Source organism: Phocoena phocoena, chromosome 19, assembly GCF_963924675.1.
Source record: "Phocoena phocoena chromosome 19, mPhoPho1.1, whole genome shotgun sequence".
Classification (NCBI taxonomy): domain Eukaryota; kingdom Metazoa; phylum Chordata; class Mammalia; order Artiodactyla; family Phocoenidae; genus Phocoena; species Phocoena phocoena.
In genome coordinates, this window is record NC_089237.1 from 52,759,412 (window position 1) to 52,778,320 (window position 18,909).

The following is an 18,909-nucleotide window of genomic DNA, read 5'->3' on the forward strand; positions in this document are numbered from 1 at the left end:
ACACATTCTTTTTTCTTTGACTTCTTTTGTTCAACATTATATTGATGAGATGTATATTTGTGGTATGTATCAATGCTTTTTTCATTTTATTCCATTTATCAGAAACAAAAAAACAGGGCTTCCCTGGTGGCACAGTGGTTGGGAGTCCGCCTGCCGATGCAGGGGACGTGGGTTCGTGCCCCGGTCCGGGAGGATCCCACATGCCACGGAGCGGCTGGGCCCGTGAGTCATGGCCGCTGAGCCTGCGCGTCCGGAGCCTGTGCTCCACAACGGGAGAGGCCACGACAGTGAGAGGCCCGCGTACCGCAAAAAATAAAAACCACAAACCAACCCAAAAAAACTCAGACACATGAAGTTTGTTACCGAGTCTAAGTTTGTAGAGCTCACCGCATGACAGGCCAATAAATCAAGAGACCATATTGTTGGCACAAGGAATAGCGACTTTATTTGTTAAGCCAGCAGGCCGAGAAGATGGTGGGTTCATGCCGCAAAGAACCATCTACCCAAGGTAGAAATTAAGCTTTCCTTATACTCAAAGGGGAGGGCGTGTGGCTGGTCCTTGCACACTTCTCAGGGCAGGAATCCTTTGTTCTTGCAGCTGCCCAGGTAGGTCTGGTCACAATGTTCCTATAAACCTCCAACAAGAGAATTGTTATTTTCTGTTCTGCAACTTTTTATCTCTACACGAATGGGAAATTGTTATACCTTTAAAGGTCAGCGCCTTGAAAATGGGCTATATTTCAGGCTCTAGGCAACATTCTTTTACAAAAGGTGCAGAGCCAGCATGACTGAGATAGGCAACAGAGCACAAGGGTTACAGCTAAAGAAATAGATCCAACGTGGAGTCATGTTTGTTCTCTGTTACAGGTTCTCTGCACGCAAGTTTAATTGTACATATGAGAGAGAGAGAGAAAGAGAGATTGTTGTCTATTGACTGTTGACCATTGTCAATAAAAAAGCAAAAGCAGGCATTTGGAAAAGAAATCATGATGGGTAGGGTGGGGAGAACCACCTTATGTTCGAGGGGTTCACGGATGGGCTGGATTTGATCTCAGAGGCTGACTGGAGAAGTTTGGCTTGATCGTCAGGGGAAGCACTTTGAGTCGTTAGAGATTTCTGGATTCTTGAGTTATTTGTGGATTCTCCAAAAATCCACACACATTTTGTGGTGAAGACTCGTGACGGACTGTCTTTGGGAAACGTCTGCTGGTGTCCTTTTGCACCCTGATGGGGTGCTCCACTTCCCTCATCAAAACCTCCCACATTGTAGGAATAGATTACATTTTGCTTATTTATTCCACTGTGGTTGGATATCGGGGTTGATTCCTTTTGGGGCTATTACTAGTAGTACGGCTATGACCATTTTTGTTCATGCCTTTCTGTTGTATGTACGTCTGCATTTCTGTTGGCTGTTTACCTGGGAGTGAAATTGTTGGTGTGTTTGTGTGTTTATTCGTCAGCTACTTATTTCTTTACACTTTAAGTTCCTGTTTTGTCAGAGTAGCTAACACAGTTCCTGGTGTGTCCCAGGCTCTTGTTACATATTTGAGAGGGAATAAATATGATAGAATTTTAAAAATATAAATTTATTTATTTATTTTTGGCTGCGTTGGATCTTCATTGCTACGGGCGGGCTTTCTCTAGTTGCGGCGAGCGAGGGCTACTTTTCGTTGCGGTGTGCAGGCTTCTCACTGCGGTGGCTTCTCTTGTTGCGGAGCACGGGCTCTAGGCACGTGGGCTTCAGTAGTTGTGGCATGCGGGCTCTAGAGCACAGGCTCAGTAGTTGTGGCGCCCGGGCTTAGTTGCTCCACGGCATGTGAGATCTTCCCAGACCAGGGCTTGAACCCGTGTCCCCTGCATTGGCAGGCAGATTCTTAACCACTACACCACCAGGGAAGTCCCCTGATGATAGAATTTTAAAGCGGCAGGTGGTTTTAGATTGTCATGGACTCCAACCCTCTGGTTATTATGGTTTATGTATCAAATTTTGGTGAATAATTCCTCCATGTTCAGCATTTTGGCTCCCAATATCTCACTATTAGACAGAAGGCTGATTGCACCACTGCCCCCTGCAAATCACAGCGGTCTGATTTCCTCAGAATCCGCTCTGTGTTGGCGTACTATTTCATGCGTTATATTCGGACTCACCCTGTCTGGGCGTTTCGTTTCCCTTCACATTTTTATGACTGCACATTTAGGGTAGTGTCTGGTGAACAAAAAAAGGCACTCCTTCCCCAGCTTGTCCGTCCCCCATCAGCATGAACCACTGACAAGCTCATAAATTCATCCTAGTTCTGTCCAGAGGCGTAGGACCTGGGGCCATTTCTCAGTTCTCCCAAGAAGAAATGTGTTTCACACCCCTTAAGGAGGCAACTTCAAAAGATGGCCAACTTTTCAGCAGGGTACTCAGACAGGCGTCAGGCATAGCTCCAGAAAACTCCCCAGAGAGACAGAGAGGGCTGGGATGGGAGGAGAAGCAATATTGCAGAATAACTGTCCTCCAGACCCTTGCAGGCATGTTACTTATCTCATCTACTCAGTCAGAACTCTGGGAGAGGTGAAATGATAGCCCTTTTACCAAGGAGAAAGCTGAGCCCCGGACGTAACCACGTAACCAGTCACAGGCTCGCCTGGGAAGTAACCAGGCTGCACATAGACCCGCTCCCTCTGGCTGCCAGAGTCCTGGCTCTGTGGCTCTTAGCTTTTGCTCAGCAAAGGAAACCATAAACAAGACCAAACGACAACCCTCAGAATGGGAGAAAGTATTTGCAAATGAAGCAACTGACAAAGGATTCATCTCCAAAATATACAAGCAGCTCATGCAGCTCAATAACAGAAAAACAAACAACCCCATCCAAAAATGGGCAGAAGACCTAAAGAGACATTTCTCCAAAGAAGATATACAGACTGCCAACAAACACATGAAAGGATGCTCAACATCACTAATCATTAGAGAAATGCAAATCAAAACTACGATGAGGTATCACCGCACACCGGTCAGAATGGCCATCAGCAAAAAATCTAGAGACAATAAATGCCGGAGAGGGTGTGGAGAAAAGGGAACACTCTTGCACTGCTGGTGGGAATGTGAATTGATACAGCCACTATGGAGAACAGTATAGAGGTTCCTTAAAAAACTACAAATAGAACTACCATATGACCCAGCAATCCCACTACTGGGCATATACCCTGAGAAAACCATAATTCAAAAAGAGTCATGTACCAAAATGTTCATTGCAGCTCTATTTACAATAGCCAGGAGATGGAAACAACCTAAGTGTCCATCATCAGATGAATGGATAAAGAAGATGTGGCACATATGTACAATGGAATATTACCCAGCCATAAAAAGAAACGAAATTGAGTTATTTGTAGTGAGGTGGATAGACCTAGAGTCTGTCATACAGAGTGAAGTAAGTCAGAAAGAGAAAAACAAATACCGTATGCTAACATATATATATGGAATCTAAGAAAAAAAAATGTCATGAAGAACCTAGGGGTAAGACGGGAATAAAGACACAGACCTACTAGAGAATGGACTTGAGGATATGGGGAGGGGGAAGGGTAAGCTGTGGCAAAGTGAGAGAGTGGCATGGACATATATACACTACCAAACGTAAAATAGATAGCTAGTGGGAAGCAGCCGCATAGCACAGGGAGATCAGCTCGGTGCTTTGTGAGCACCTAGAGGGGTGAGATAGGGAGGGCAGGAGGGAGACGCAAGAGGGAGGAGATATGGGAACATATGTATATGTAAAATTGATTCACTTTGTTATAAAGCAGAAGCTAGCACACCATTGTAAAGCAATTATACTCCAATAAAGATGTTAAAAAAAAATTCCAAATTCAAGGCTATTCCTTTTGGACACTGCCAGAGCCTCCCTTCCAAAGGGAGCATTCCCTCTTGGAGTCTGAATATGATGGTGATAGATTTGAAACCTGTTTGAGAAGCTCTGAGATGGTTGAAAATCCAGCTTTATTTTACTGTTAGTACTAAGCCTGGGGCAAGATCAAAATCCAGCACATAGGCTTTCAACAATGATTGGTACTAACTCCTCTCCCCATGAGTATGTGGGAGACTTTTTTTTAACTGTCAAAATGAGTAGAGGGCACGATTGGCATTTAGTCCCCAGGGGGCAGGGATGCTAAATGTCTTGCAATGCCCAGGGATGGTACCATGTGGTACAGACCTGTCCTTCCCAAAGCCAGCAGTCCCCTGTAGAGAAACACTGATAGCTTGGCAACTTCATCCTTCTGGTAGCTCTGGTTATGGGACCTCATAATAACGAAGGCATTTTAAAACAGAAACGAACAGATCCAAGTTTTGTGGGGTATGCAACTTAAGTAATTGGGGATGGGTATTGGGAGAGGCTCTATAAGAAAAAGGACAAAGAAATACCTTACTTTTGCAATTGTTATAAAAACATGATCATGTGAAAAAATTGCTAAAGTCCTTTGCAGAGGAGGAGCCCTGAGACGAAAGCGTTTCAGTGTCAGTGCTCCTGATGGTGAATTTCCTCTATGGCTTTATTGAGCCTCAAAGGTTTTGTTTTTCTTTTTCATTGCTTTCCAAATAGTATGTTGTTTCAGTTTTGATTTCCTCTTTGATCTAGAGGTTATCTGGGTGTCAAGTATTTAAGAGGTTTTGGTCACCCTTTTATTCTTTATGTCTAATTTTATGGATTGTGATCCAAAAATGATTCCCTTTTTGTGATCAGGTAACTGCGTGATGGTTATTTTGTCAGTGTTCTGTGTATACACAAAATAATGTACATTGTCTTCTGAGGAATGTGAGCTTTATTAAATTAGGTGGGTTAACTGTTGCATTCAATTTCCCTATGTCTTTTTGTTTTTTAATTGATGTACAGTTGATTTATAATGTGTTAGTTTCTGGTGTACAGCAAAGTGATTCAGTTTTAAATATACATATATATGTATGTTCTTTTTTATATTCTTTTCCATTATTGAATATAGAGTAAGATACTGAATATAGTTCCCTGTGCTATAAAGTAGGACCTTGTTGTTTATTTTATATATAGTAGTTTGTATCTGCTAATCCCAAACTCCTGATTTATCCCTCCCCTACCCCCTTTCCCCTTTGGTAACCATAAGTTTGCATTCTCTGTCTGTGAGTCTGTTGCTGTTTTATAAATAAGTTCATTTGTGTCATATTTTAGATTTCACATATAAGTGATATCATATGATATCTGTCTTTGTCTGACTTACTTCACTTAGTATGATAATCTCTAGGTTCATCCATGTTGCTGCAAATGGCATTATTTCATTCTTTTTTATGACTGAGTGGTATTCTGTTGTATATATGTGCCACATCTTCTTTATCCATTCATCTGTCGATGGACATTTAGGTTGTTTCCATGTCTTGACTATTGTAAATAGGGCAGCTGTGAACATAAGGGTGCATGTATCTTTACAAATTAGCTTTTACTCAGGGTATATGCCCAGGAGTGGAATTGCTGGATGATATGGTAGTTCTGTTTTTAGTTTTTAAAGGAACCTCCATACTGTTCTCCGTAGTGGCTGCACCAATTTACATTCCCACGAACAGTGAAGGAGGGTTCCGTTTTCTCCACACCCTCTCCAGCATTTATTAACTTTTTAACGATGGCCATTCTGACCAGCGTGAGTTGATACCTCGTTGTAGTTTTGATTTGCATTTTTCTGATAATTAGCGATGTTGAGCATCTTTTTTTTTTTTTTTTTTTTTTTTTTTTTTTTTTTTTTTGCGGTACGCGGGCCTCTCTCACTGTTGTGGTCTCTCCCGTTGCGGAGCACAGGCTCCAGGCGCGCAGGTTCAGCGGCCATGGCTCACGGGCCCTGCCGCTCCACGGCACGTGGGATCTTCCCGGACCGGGGCACGAACCCGTGTCCCATGCATCGGCAGTCGAACTCTCAACCACTGCGCCACCAGGGAAGCCCTGCTTAATGCTTTTAATCATAAATTCTACTTTGTTTGAGATGAATAATTCCACCCCTTCTTTCTTTCTTCTTGCTTGCATTTGCCTGGTGTCATTTTGCCCTTCTCTTTTACTTTATAAACCTCTCTTTTTGAGTTAATTTTAAGTGGTTTCTGAGAAACAGTATGTTGCTGTGTTTTGTTTTGTTTTTTAAATGTAAAAAATTCAAAGCGTGTCTTACAAAGGGAAACTTCAGTCCATTCATACCAACTACCAAACTTGATTTCAACTACCAAACTTGATTTCATGTCATTTTATATTTTTTTGTACATTTTCTCAGAGATTTTTTTTTTATCGAAGTAAAGTTGATTTACGGTATCGTGTTAGTTTCAGGTTTACACAGCACAATGATTCAGTTATATATATATATATATATATATATATATATATATATATATTCTTTTTTTAAAAAATAAATTTATTTATTTATTTTTGGTTGCTTTGGGTCTTCGTTGCTGCGGGTGGGTTTTCTCTAGTTGTGGCGAGCGGGGGCTGCTCTTCGTTGCAGTGCGTGGGCTTCTCTTGTTGCAGAGCATGAGCTCTAGGCACGGGGGCTTCAGTAGTTGTGGCACATGGGCTCAGTAGTTGTGGCTCTTGGTCTGTAGAGCCCAGGCTCAGTAGTTGTGATGCACGGGCTTAGCTGCTCCGTGGCATATGGGATCTTCCTGGACCAGGGCTCGAACCTGTGTCCCCTACATTGGCAGGCGGATTCTTAACTGCTGCGCCACCAGGTAAGTCCTATATATATATATATATATATATTCTTCTTTGGATTCTTTTCCCTTATAGGTTATTACAGAATATTGATATAGCTCCCTGTGCTATACAGTAGGGCCTTGTTGGTTATCTATTTGATATATAGTAGTGTATATACATTCATTTCATTAAAGAAAAATTTCTATCACTGATTCTTTTTTCTTATTTTTACTGATTTAATCATTTGCTGTGTGTTCCCTATTTTCCCCTGGTTCAGTGGGAAGTGCTATTCTTTCCCATCTTGTTAATTCTTACCTTATGCTTCCCTATATTTAAAATCAAAGGCATTTTCCGATTATCATATGGATACGAGAAGCCTGCTATTTCCTGTGAGTCATTCTGTTTCATCACTGCCTTCTCTCTTTTCCCTGATGAGACCTTTTAATGCTTCTGTGTCATTCCCCCCAAATAAGAGCTTTGAGATGCTTTCCCAGGCTCTCTCTGGTCTGTTTCAACAGCACCCCCTCGTCAGTCCCCAGTTCTTAGGTTGTGCTGAGATGGTTTCCTACTCTGTTCCAGACTGTAATCAGAATCACTTTTGCTGTCCCTTTCCTGTCCCAAACACACCAACTTAACTTCATGTAACACATCCTAAGACCACCTGTCCCCTGTGAGGGTGGATGGTACACGATTGCACTGGACACCGCTGTCTGTCTTCTTTTCATCACCTTCTATCTTCAGGTCTCAGTGCTGATTTTTAGTGTTTGGTCAGAATTCTTCTCAGGTATGCATAACATGCTCTTCCTCTGCAGAGCCAGAAATATTTTCTTTTCCCCGGGAGTGAATGGCAGATTGACTGGTGAAGGGCTCTTGGGTTGCAGTCCTTTTCTTTCGGGCATCTGTGGATGTTTTCCCACGGTCTACGAGGCCCCAGGGTTGCAGGTGAGAAGTTCTTCTTTTTCACATGAGAGTCACTTGTTCTTTCTGGCTGGAAGCTTTTAAAATTCTGTCTTTGACCTTGGAGTTCAGAAATTCTACCAGAATATCCCTGGGTCTGTGTTTTTTCCTCAAACCTGCCTGGGACTTGTGGAGGCCTCTCCTTCTACAGATGCAGACTTTTCTTTAGGAAAATGCTGTTTTTGTTTAATTATTGTCTTGCCTGCTTTTCAGATTCCTATTATTTGCCTCTTGGGTCTCCTAGATCTGTCCTCCAAGTCTCCTGGCTTTTCCCTGTGATTTCTATCGCTTTGTCAGTTTGCTCTATGGCATGAAACATTGCTTTCACAATTGTAAAATTTGTGAAATTTACCAAATGTCATAAATTTCAAGATCACTTCAGGCCACTAATTTGAGTCTTAACAGTGACCCTGCCTGCCTTCAGTTCATTTACTGAATTTTAAAACCTGGAAGTCACATTCTTCAGTCTCCTGTTGTTCTGCACTTGAATCTCCCTGACCGTTTTATTTTGTCACTTTTTCTTTAACGGCTCAAAAGGGCCTGTTCTGTTTATTCTTTTTTTTTTTTTTAACAGAGAACAGGAGTATTTATTTATTTTTAAATTTATTTATTTATTTTGGGGCTGTGTTGGGTCTTCGTTTCTGTGCGAGGGCTTTCTCTAGTTGCGGCGAGCGGGGGCCACTCTTCATCGCAGTGCGTGGGCCTCTCGCTGTCGCGGCCTCTCTTGTGGTGGAGCACAGGCTCCAGACGCGCAGGCTCAGTAGTTGTGGCTCACGGGCCTAGTTGCTCTGCGGCATGTGGGATCCTCCCAGACCAGGGCTCGAACCCGTGTCCGCTGCATTAGCAGGCAGATTGTCAACCACTGCGCCACCAGGGAAGCCCCTGGTTCTGTTTTTTCTTATTCTCTGACTGCCAGACCCCCTTAGGTGTGTTTTTATTTTTCTGTTTCTGCCTATCAGGGCTTCCTTCCACCCTCTCCTGAGTGGCCATGGTTCTTGGAATGATGGACGGGGCAGTGGCCTTGGCTCCTGACGCCACCTTTCCCCTCGCCGGCCTTGTCCTGCCAGCTCAGTCACAGAAGTGGACAAGGCTCAGCTGTTCTGTGCAGCTTCTCCTTACTTTCTGGGGGACCTGAGGAAAGTTTAGGGGTCAAGCTTGCCCCAGGTTGCACTGTGCAACCAGAGACAGAGGCGTCTGCAAATACAGGCTGGGGCTTAGAAGATGAAGGCCCCTAGTTAGGGCCCTTTTCTCCCTTGGTTACAGCCCTGGAGGCCTCTTTGCTGCTTCCCTGACCTGCCGAGCTTGCTTGTGCCTCAGGGCCTTTGCACTTGCTGCTCCCTCTGCCTGGAACCTGTTATCCCCAGATCTCCATGCAGCTTCCTCACTTCTCTCAGGTCTCTCCTCACTGAGGACCCTCTATTTCCCCCTTACCCTGTCTTCTTCTTCATCCTAGCTGTTATCTCTATATCCCATGGGATGTATTTTTGCTTTTTTGTCAAGCCCAATAAGGAATAGGCACATTGTACTTTATCCACAGCTGTATCCCCAGCACTGCAAACAGCCCTTGGCACCCAGTAGGCTCTCATTAAATATTTATTGAGTGCATAAGTCAGGGACACCCTTGACGGGACGAGGAAAAGTCTTGTCCTGTTGCAGGTGGGCTGAGGATGGTGAGAAGAGCCCCCACCCCCTGCTCACAGCACACATAGTGAGGCCAGGTCGGTGACCAATTTCATTAGCCCAGGAGAAAAAGTCACAGAGGAGCGGATGTGTCATTTCCCAGCGCAGCGTCCACCGGCTCCAGGGCCCCTGTGTGGTGGGGTCTGTGCCCCCAGGCTGCCCCGGAGCCATCTGTGTGAGCAGGGCTCTGGGGGACCTGGGAAGCTCCTATGTATGCCCTGGGGCTTATACAACCTCAGGAAGCACTTAACCATTCATGTCCTCAATGTGGCTTCAGCTTCTAGGCCCCCTTCCTGGTTCTCAAGCCAGACTCGGGGTGAGCAAGGCCACGGATTCCATGGTGGGAAAGGAAGCATAGCTCAGGGGTCTCTGAACTCCAGCATCCCTGGAGGTCTGGCTCCCCAGGGGAAGGGCTTACCATCCCCCGCCCTCCCCCTCCCCCAGAAGCAAGGTACTGGGTGGACAGTAAGTGCTGCATCTGCTTGGGTGCTTTCCCATTCATTGCTCCTCGCAGCCAGAGCGCTCGCTCCCTCTCAGATCCAACAAACAGGATGAAATAAAATCATGATGGCCAAGGTGCTTTCAAACTGCATCTTGAGCAAGAGGAGCTGGGCGCTGCTGGGCACCTGTGTTTCCCGTGACATGAGCTGCCGCCCGGTGCTGGGTGCCCGGGGAGAAGGATAGAGAGCGGGTTAAGGCCGTGGCCAAGCCATCTGCCACCTGCCCGGGCTGCGGGCTGGGCCTCCCGTTCTGAAAGGCTGAACGTCACCGCTTTGTGACTCCTAACACAAAGCTGCTCTTTTTCTGCCCTTCCCAGGGCTGTGGACCAGGAACAAAACCTTCCCACGTGTCTCAGCCCCCAGAACGGTTTGTTTTTTTTTTTCTCTTTTCCTTCCAAGGTGTGGGAATTTAATGATGGAGCAACAACGTCAATTGGGACTGGAATTACAAAGTATTTGGGGTGAGATTGTGTCTGTTGATGGCTAATCTGAAGAAATACTTTAAAGAAAAAGAAAAATACGGAAGATTATCTGTGAAAAACCTGAAAGGCAAGATCCGCGGAACCTCAGAGATGCTATCAGATGCCTAGTGGAGCTGATGGGCCTTCCACGCCCTCGCCTTCTTGGCACCTCTACTGGCTGACGTCTGTGCGCTTTCCCTGCCGGTGCCTCGGGGACCCCTTGTACCTGCTCCTTTGACCTCCTGAGCCCCCCGCCTGTGCCTCCGAGGACCCCGGTCCCTCTCCATACAGCTCAGAGGTTGGCTTTGGTGGCTGTGGTCCTGGCTCATTTTGGAAGCTGCCTTGTGCTCCGGGATGAGAGTGGAGAGGCTGGTGCCCTTGACCCAGGCTGACTGTCCTTGTGCCACGTGGGCTTCAGCTGAAGATTTCTTTCTCAGTGGTGGCAGCCATCTCATAAATCAAGTGTCTTAATGGTACAATGGCCAATGACTTTTTAACTTTTGTTTTTCTTTTTAATTGTGTTAAAATACACATAACAGAGAATTCCCTGCCGGTCCAGTGGTTAGCACTCTGCTCTTTCATTGCCGAGGTTCCCGGGTTCAATCCCTGGTCGGGGAACTAAGATCCCACAAGCCAGGGGAGAAAAAAAAAAACAACCAGAAACACATACCAGACTTTGTTTGCCATCTTAACCATCTTTAAGTGTACCGTTCAGTTGTATGAAGTACATTCGCATTGTCGTGTGGCCTATAACCACCACCATCCCTGGAACTCTTTTCATCTGTAAATCTGAAACTCTATACCTGTTAAACACCAACTCCCTATTCCCTCCTTCCCCAGCCACCTTTATACTTTCTGTCTCTCTGATTTTAGCTGCTCAGAATACTTCATGGAGTGGAATCATATAGTATGTGTCTTTTTGGTGACTGACTATTTGGGGTCCCTTGAGATTCCATATGAATTTTAGGATGGGTTTTTCTATTTCTGTTCAAAACCTCACGGCGATTTTCATAGGGATTGCATCGAATCCATAGATCGCTTTGGGTAATATTGGCATTTTAACAATATTAAATCTTCCGATCCACGAACACAGGATGTGCTTCCATTTATTTACGTCATCTTTCACTTCTTTTGGCAATGTTTTCTAGTTTTCAGTGTACAAGTCACCTCCTTGGTTAAGTTAATGCCTAAGTATTTTATTCTTTTCGACGCTATTGTAAATAGAATTTTTTTGGGTAACTGATTGACTGTGTCAAATACACAACCTGAGTATATGTCTGTTCCCTTTAGAAATGTTGAGATTGAGGAAAGAATTGAGAAGAAAATCAGAAACACACAGCACCCCCATGGTTCCCTCTACACCGTCTCATTTAATTTATTTAAGTATGGAGTATTTATTTCTCCGTACTTCTTTGTATGTTTTCACATGCACGCATCATGCACAGATACACAGATCTACACATATACGTGTGTATATATTTTTGCAAGTTGGATTACTCTGTGTTTTTCAAGACTCTATTTCGCCCTTAGCAATATATATCAAAAACATCTTTCTAACTATATACAGTTGTTGCAAAACACACAATGGAGGTATAGCTGGCAGCTCTGAGAGAATTAAACACACAATACTTTTCTTTTTCTCTTCTTTTCTTTTTCTTATTTTTAGCCCAGGGTAGAACATCTGAGACTTGTGCACTGGAAAAGTACAAGCGCCTAATTTGACCTGAAAAGGCAGGGACTTTTGCTGAGCATTCTGTTTCATGGCCATATATAAAGATGAATGAAAATGATGTTAAATCTTAGGCTAGCTGCCTCAGAGACTGAGTATTCTCGGGAGTCTGCACTGCCTGGCATGCAGCTACCTTCGTTGGCACTGGCTTGCCCTGTGGCTTCAAATATATAAATGGATTCCATGGAACAGTGGGTGCAAACAGTGATGCTCCCGAGGGCAGGAACCATAATGTCTTGTTCACTGCTGTGTCTCCAGCACCCAGGACAGTGCCTGATCCATCAGAGGTGCGTGGTCAGTGCTTGTTAGACAGACTGGCCTTGCAGCTACTCTTAACTGCGGCCGGAGGGATACTAGGGCACTGATGCTCTTGGTGTCTCTTTCAGGAGGCTTGGAGTCCAGGCCTTTGGCACGGGGTGTCCAAGGCCGCAGCATCAGCATGAAGGTGCCCACCCCTTCCCGAGCCAAGCAGGGGACCTTCAAGACCATGCCCCTCCGGTGGTCTTTTGGCTCCAGGGAGAAACCCCTGGGTGCATCCATCGAGCTGGTAGAGTACTTGGAGTCCAGACGGAGACCTCGGTCCACGAGCCAGTCCATCGTGCCGCTGCTGACGGGCACGGCTGGTGGGGATGAGAAGTCAAACGCCACCCTCTCTGCTAAGGGTGAAGATAGTGGGCGAGCCGGCGACAGAGTGCTGGCCGAAGCGCCCTGCCCCTCGGGCCACCCCGGCCGCTGCACGGTCCCTGGCAACTCAGATGGCCTGAACGCAGCAAGGAACCTCAAGGAAAGCGCAAGTCAGGATATCGGGCTGCCCAGACAGTGTGACCTGCCCCTCACAGTGATGTCCTCAATGGACAGCGGGAAACGAGCCTGGCCGGAGGGCCAAAGGACCACAAGCTGTAAGGGAAGTGGCCTGGCAGGGAGCAGTGGCCAAACACCCTCCCCCAAGAAGGCTCCCAGCGCTGCGACGTTATCTAGAAACAGTGCAGACAGTTGCCCAAATACTTTTGGCAAGATGAGGGCTAATGTGGAGAGAAGGGACCCCGCGACAGACAGATTCCCACAGGGAACCCTCCCCTTTCTGAGGTCTGTGTTTTGGAGGAGGGAGAGCAGGAAGAGTGACAGGGCAGAGGCGGTGAGTGGCAGGCAGAGCCCAGCTGTGAATGAGCGGGCCCGGGGTTCGCCTCCATCCCTCAGGATTCGAGAGAGCCTGGCCAGGGGCCCTGCCAGCCCCCTGGAGAGGGACGTCCGGTCCGCGCCCAGCTCTCTGCGCCTCCCTCGCAAGGCCGGCAGACTCCCGAGGGCCACTGCCCTTGGCACATCACAGAGGAGTGTCCCTGGGGAGCAGACTTCTTTCGGCACCTTGCCAAAGGTGAAGTACCACACGCTCTCCTTAGGTCGGAAGAAAACATTGCCCGAGTCCAGCTTCTGACGGTGTGTGTTCCAGTGACGCGTGGAGCTGGCATCCTCGTGACTGCACTGAGCTGCATCTGTAGGCAGCCTGTATTGAGAGTGGGATTTGGGGAAGACGGTTGTCTTGTGAGCCCTGAAAATAAAAATTTTTTGGTCTCCGCATCTAGATTTCCAACACCTAATTCCAAAAATACCTTGTTGGCTGCCTTTATGCCACCAGACCACAAGAGGGCTTTAGCGGGTCAGCATAACCATTTCGAGGCAAGAACTGCTGTTTTGTTTAAATTTCAGGGCCTGAGTACTTTTACTAAGGAGTGATTGGATGTGGGCAAAACATAGAGCATAACTCTGTGAGGAAGCCTCGTTAATAAGAATCTTCAGTATCAAATCAAATATCGTTATTGGTTTCTCCTATTTAAACTATTTTTTTGGGGGGAAGTAGCGGACTTAACAGGAAAATCTTCTTTTCCTCTTGATGCTTCTCTGGGATAAAGCATTAAGGATGCCAAAAAAAAAAAAAAGTGATAGTGACACTAAAGCAGGATTCTAGGATAATGAGGTGGGAGAGAAATGATTGAGATTTTAGGAGAGTATTTAATATATAACAAAATAATTGTATTAAAAGTTTTTCAAGGTATTTAAAAAAGATAACTATTTTGATACTGGGAAAAAAGGAAGTTCTTTTTTTAAAAAAAATTAACTATGAGATCTATGTACAATTTTAATAAAAGCTCATCTGTGAAACATGCAAATGACTGTCTGAATTATTCAAGTTAGACAAATGATCTTGTTTTCTTTCTGCTGCATAAACTTAGCTCATTGCTTTTTTTTTTTTTTTTTTACCATTTAACCATTTTTTAACATTGAAGTGTAGTTGATTTACAATGTCATGTTAGTTTCAGGTGTACAGCCCAGTGATTCAGTTATACAGATAGATAGATGATAGACGGATGGATAGATAGATAGGTATATTCTTTTTTAGATTCTTTCCCCTCATAGGTTACTACAAAATACTGAGTATAGTTCCCGGTATATACAGTAGATCCTTGTTTGTTATCTAAACTCGTTGCTGTTGATATCAGAAAGGCATTGATTGAGTTGTCTCTGAAAATTTTAAGTACTTTTAATTAAAATGATTTGCTGTTCTCTAAGGAAATAGAAGTCTCCCCAGGTCTCTCTCTGGAGGGCATGTACTTTCAAGGACTAGAGAGTCTGAGCCTGTCTCAACGGGCCATCACTTTGTTACCGACTAGGGTCCTTGGACTCCTTAATCAATAGAAGTTGATGAGAGGCCAGAGGAGGAATTCAGGCAAGGCTTTATTGGGGCTCGTGCAGCAGCAGGAGGGAGCGAAAGCAAGTGAAAGGTATCCTTGCTCACTCTCCGAGGAGGGTGGGCTGCTCCCTTAAATGGGGGAGGCTGGGGGCGGATCAGTGGGTCAGGCCAGAGCGGTGGCTCAGGTGGTCTGCCCACCCGCTTGGTGGTGCCGTGTGCCGGGATCATGTGCGTGACCCTGCTTTTCCTCCCTGCCCCTCAGAAGTGGCAGTCGCGTTTTGGCCTTTTTGTATCTTCTTGTTCATAATTTGCCCCAACTGCGCCTGCGTGCAGGTATTTTTAGTCTCTTATAGTTTCTTTGTATTCTGTTGCTAGAGGAGACGTTTGTCCAGGTGCAAGCGCTGCAGTAGAGGGTCCCGGGTCCCAGCCTGTCTCAGGTTGACTGTCCTCCGTTGCCTAGAGCTCTGCACACTTTTCAGTAGCTCTTCTAACAAATATCCCCTCACTTCTTGCCAAAAAGCTGCTAAGGCTGATCCCAGTCCTGGGGCTTGACAGGTGAGGTTACTGGTGAGTCTGTAGTTCAACAGTCCATTTTCTAGAAATACTTCCTTTCTGATAGGAACCATTTGTTTAAGACACCCGACTCCAAAAATTAAGTTTTTCCTCATATACACGGCATGACTCATTGGGGTGTCTCTGCTACTGTTCTTTTCTTAAGGAAGAATGAGGTTCTTTTTTATTCCCCATGAAAAAGGCTACGTAATTTTGAGCAACAGTTCCAAGATAGAAGGAACCTAGATGAGAGAAGGAGAAAGCAGGGGGACCTGCCACCTGACCCCAGAGGGCAATGTGTGTATCAGTAGACCCACATGCTTGCATTTCAAAAGAAGTCCGTGTTTTCTTCAAGTCTTAACTGATGCTGGGGAAGACGTAGCTGTCCGTGCCCTCTTGGGGGATGGGAGTCTAGGAGTCCTCCTGCTGTATCTGGTTCTTTTTCCTCTGTTGACACTCATTTGTCATGTTTCACTCCCATGCTCTTCCTAAGCCCAGCCTCACTTTCTTTGTCCCCTAAGGCATTGGGCTGTGACTCAGATGTGCATCCCCGGGCTTCTCCCTTTCCAATACCCTTGGATATCATGAGCAGGTCCCAACTGTTAGCAGCTTTCTCTGTAATACACCACAGATTGGAGCATTTGCCCTAGGCTAGGAATTTGGAATAGAAAGAGGCAATTACGCGTAGACGCTGGTAGTTATATCTGCCATCCCACATCTTCAACAAGGATGCCTGAAGTTCCTTGGTAACGCTTTCCCTGAGGTTGCTTCCCCGTCTACAGGGACCTGGTAGGGAAGGCTGGGAGAACACAGCATGGGAAAAGATTGGGTTAGATTTCTGCCCAGATTGGGGGCATGGTTCCAACCTTGACCGTGCATCTGAGTGTACGCTGTGGCCATCTGGTCAAGGGATGTTTCAGGAGGAAGCATGGCAGAAACACTTGGATGCTTTGCTCAAACTACAGAGCTGCTCTTGGACATTTGTAAATTGGAGTTTGAGGCAGGTTGAAAGCCATTGAGTCAGATACAAGCATGGCCAGCGATTGAGTTAGCTCAGCGTGGCAGAAATGGTCTCCCATCCTCCTCTGGAAGCCCAGGTACCCTGCCTGGACCTTTCCCTGCTCCTGAGGTCTGGACCCTGGTCTGGTGGTGATAACTCCCTCCTGACTCCCAGCGTGTCCTCCAGGTCTGGGACTACTTTGCTTTATCCTCCACTCCACTCTCTTCCACTAGCGGAAGGAAGGGTTTGCAAGTCCAGAATCTTGGGCTGGGAAGTCATACTGGCGGTGTCAGAAGCTCCAAGGGCCAGAGGAGATCGAACATCTAGAGGAGGGGAGATCGTAATCTATACACGTTACAGAATTACAGTTCTGGGAACAAACAGAGGTATATGCTAGCTCCATCCTGCTTTCCAGATCCTGTCAGCAGGACACCACCTGTCGTGAACAGACACAGGGATGGTGAGTTAACCAAGCTCCCGCTGACTTGATTACATCTCTTACTGCAAAAGATAACATGTAATAGTTGCGGCTAACGAATATTTCGATAGCACCTGCTGTGTGTGCAAAACACTTCTTCTTAAGGTGCTTCAGATTTGTCCTCCAAAGTGTGAGAGGTTGGGTCATTGCCCACCAACTCCTGTCCCCTGCTGGGTGAACAATACCCCTCCCCGGGGACGTTAACTCTTGGGCAATTCAGGACTGCACCTACAAGGGTTGAAGGGACCCTCAGGCTTTAGAGAAAGCCCCCCAGGGCAGAGAAGTGGAGAGGTGAGCTGGATTGCTGTTGGCAGGTGTGGGAGCCTTCCGTCATAGCTACCGCTGACACTGGGGACAGGGGGTGGGGGGATGGCTCACAGGGCACCAAAAGCATCTGCTAAATCCTCCAGATTCCTCTACTGTTTATATACTTGTACATTTCCCTTTTGGGCAACAGAGCACGACCAAATCCAGACCAAACTTCCCCACTGTACCTCAGCCTTTGTAATGGAAACTCCTTGACTGACTTTGCAACCCAGAGTTCCCCCAATACCACTGTTGACCAGGGTACACCAGGAAGGTGGGGGTGATCTGACCCTGCATTTGGAAACCTCACCCAGTTCTAAGACGAAAGGGACTGATAGGTTATTGGTCATCTTCAGCTGCAAGGGCTCCAGCCATCTCCACCCACGTCCCAGCTCTGCCATTGACCAGCTCTGTGATTTGGGCTTAATTACCTACCCCGCTTTCTGAGCCTGTTTTCTTCTCCAGTAGAAATGGAACCATTAATATCGGTCTTGGAGGCTTGCTGGTAACATTGCATAAGGTGACGTGTTAAAGTTCCTCGTAAGGTAGCAGGTAGGTGGTAAATGCTCAGAAGTTCCCTTGTCCAGAGATAAGCGTTTACAAAGAAAGGCTTGTTTTCCCCGTAAGTGTGTTCTCCCTTTCTTCTTGTAAGAGCATCTTTTTTTAAAAATTTTTTTAAAAAAATTATTTATTTATTTTTGGCTGTGTTGGGTCTTCATTGCTGCAGGCGGGCTTTTCTCTAGTTGCGGTGAGTGGGGGCTACTCTTCGTTGTGGTGTGCGGGCTTCTCATTGCAGTGGCTTCTCTCATTGTGGAGCATGGGCTCTAGGCACGCAGGCTTTAGTAGTTGCGGCACGCGGGCTCAGTAGTTGTGGCACACGGGCTCAGTAGTTGTGGCTCACGGGCTCTAGAGCGCAGGCTCAGTAGTTGTGGCACACGAGCTTAGTTGCTCCGCGGCATGTGGGATCTTCCCGGACTAGGGATTGAACCCACGTCCCCTGCATTGGCAGGCGGATTCTCAACCACTGTGCCACCGGGGAAGCCCGTTGTAAGAGCATCTTAATTTTCTCTTGGGAAATCACTCCCTCCCCACTCTGTCCATCAGACAGAGCTGCCCCACCTCTCCAGCCCTGGAATGGGCACGTGGCCCAGGCTTGAGCAATCAGACACACGTGGTGGTTTCAAGATGACTACACGACGAGGTGGGTGTTGGAACTAGGGGGAAAGAGGAATCTTTTTCTATCTGGCTTCTCCGTCTATAGGATGTGAGCCTGGAGGTATTGGTGTCCATCTTGTCATGAGGATGGGGAGAACCTGTTGAGAATGAAGCCCACCCAGTAGAATATGTTGTTGAGAAATGGCAAAACAAAACAAAGAACAAGCAAAACAAACAAAAACCCTGAATCCTGGTGGCATCCTTTGGACGCCTAGATTTAACTATACCTGAAATAGGTCTTTCTAGTTACTTGGGTGAATCAGTGTTTGGTTCACTCTGTGGTCTGGGACGGTCACTGGCCTCTGAGGTCCAGTCCTTCTGTGTCCCAAGGGGCTAACCAACCGCCTTCAGGCTGCCCTCGTTCTGCCAAGAGTATCCCACAGAGCATGACCACCCTCATTTTTCTCATCGGTGGAATAGATTTGTCGGCTGTTCCAGTGACTCAGGGTTGATGTGAAGACCAGATGGGATCTTGGAGGGGAATGCTCGTTGGAGATGATGAATTGCATGCAATTCTGTGGGCTTGTTACTGCTGTGCTGTGCTGGATTTCTGTTCCGAGGAGGAAGCTATAAAATAGGTTTGGAGCCACAGTGACACCTGGTGGCCATTCCTCTTATTGCATGATGCTTTTCCCCCCACAACTTAAATAAAATTTTCCATATGTTTCAGCCTA

The 18,909-nt window shown here is 46.2% G+C and overlaps 1 protein-coding gene across 2 annotated transcripts in view; it reads left to right on the forward strand.

The window, feature by feature from the left end:
* The window catches only part of USP43 (ubiquitin specific peptidase 43), a 61,456-nt gene extending 48,026 nt beyond the window's left edge, over nt 1–13,430 (forward strand). For both annotated transcript variants that reach the window (XM_065897338.1, XM_065897339.1), the window contains exon 15: nt 12,385–13,430. In XM_065897338.1, the coding sequence (XP_065753410.1) occupies nt 12,385–13,430 (1,046 nt within the window). The remainder of the gene's footprint in view (nt 1–12,384) is intronic.
* Nucleotides 13,431–18,909: the final 5,479 nt, after the last annotated feature.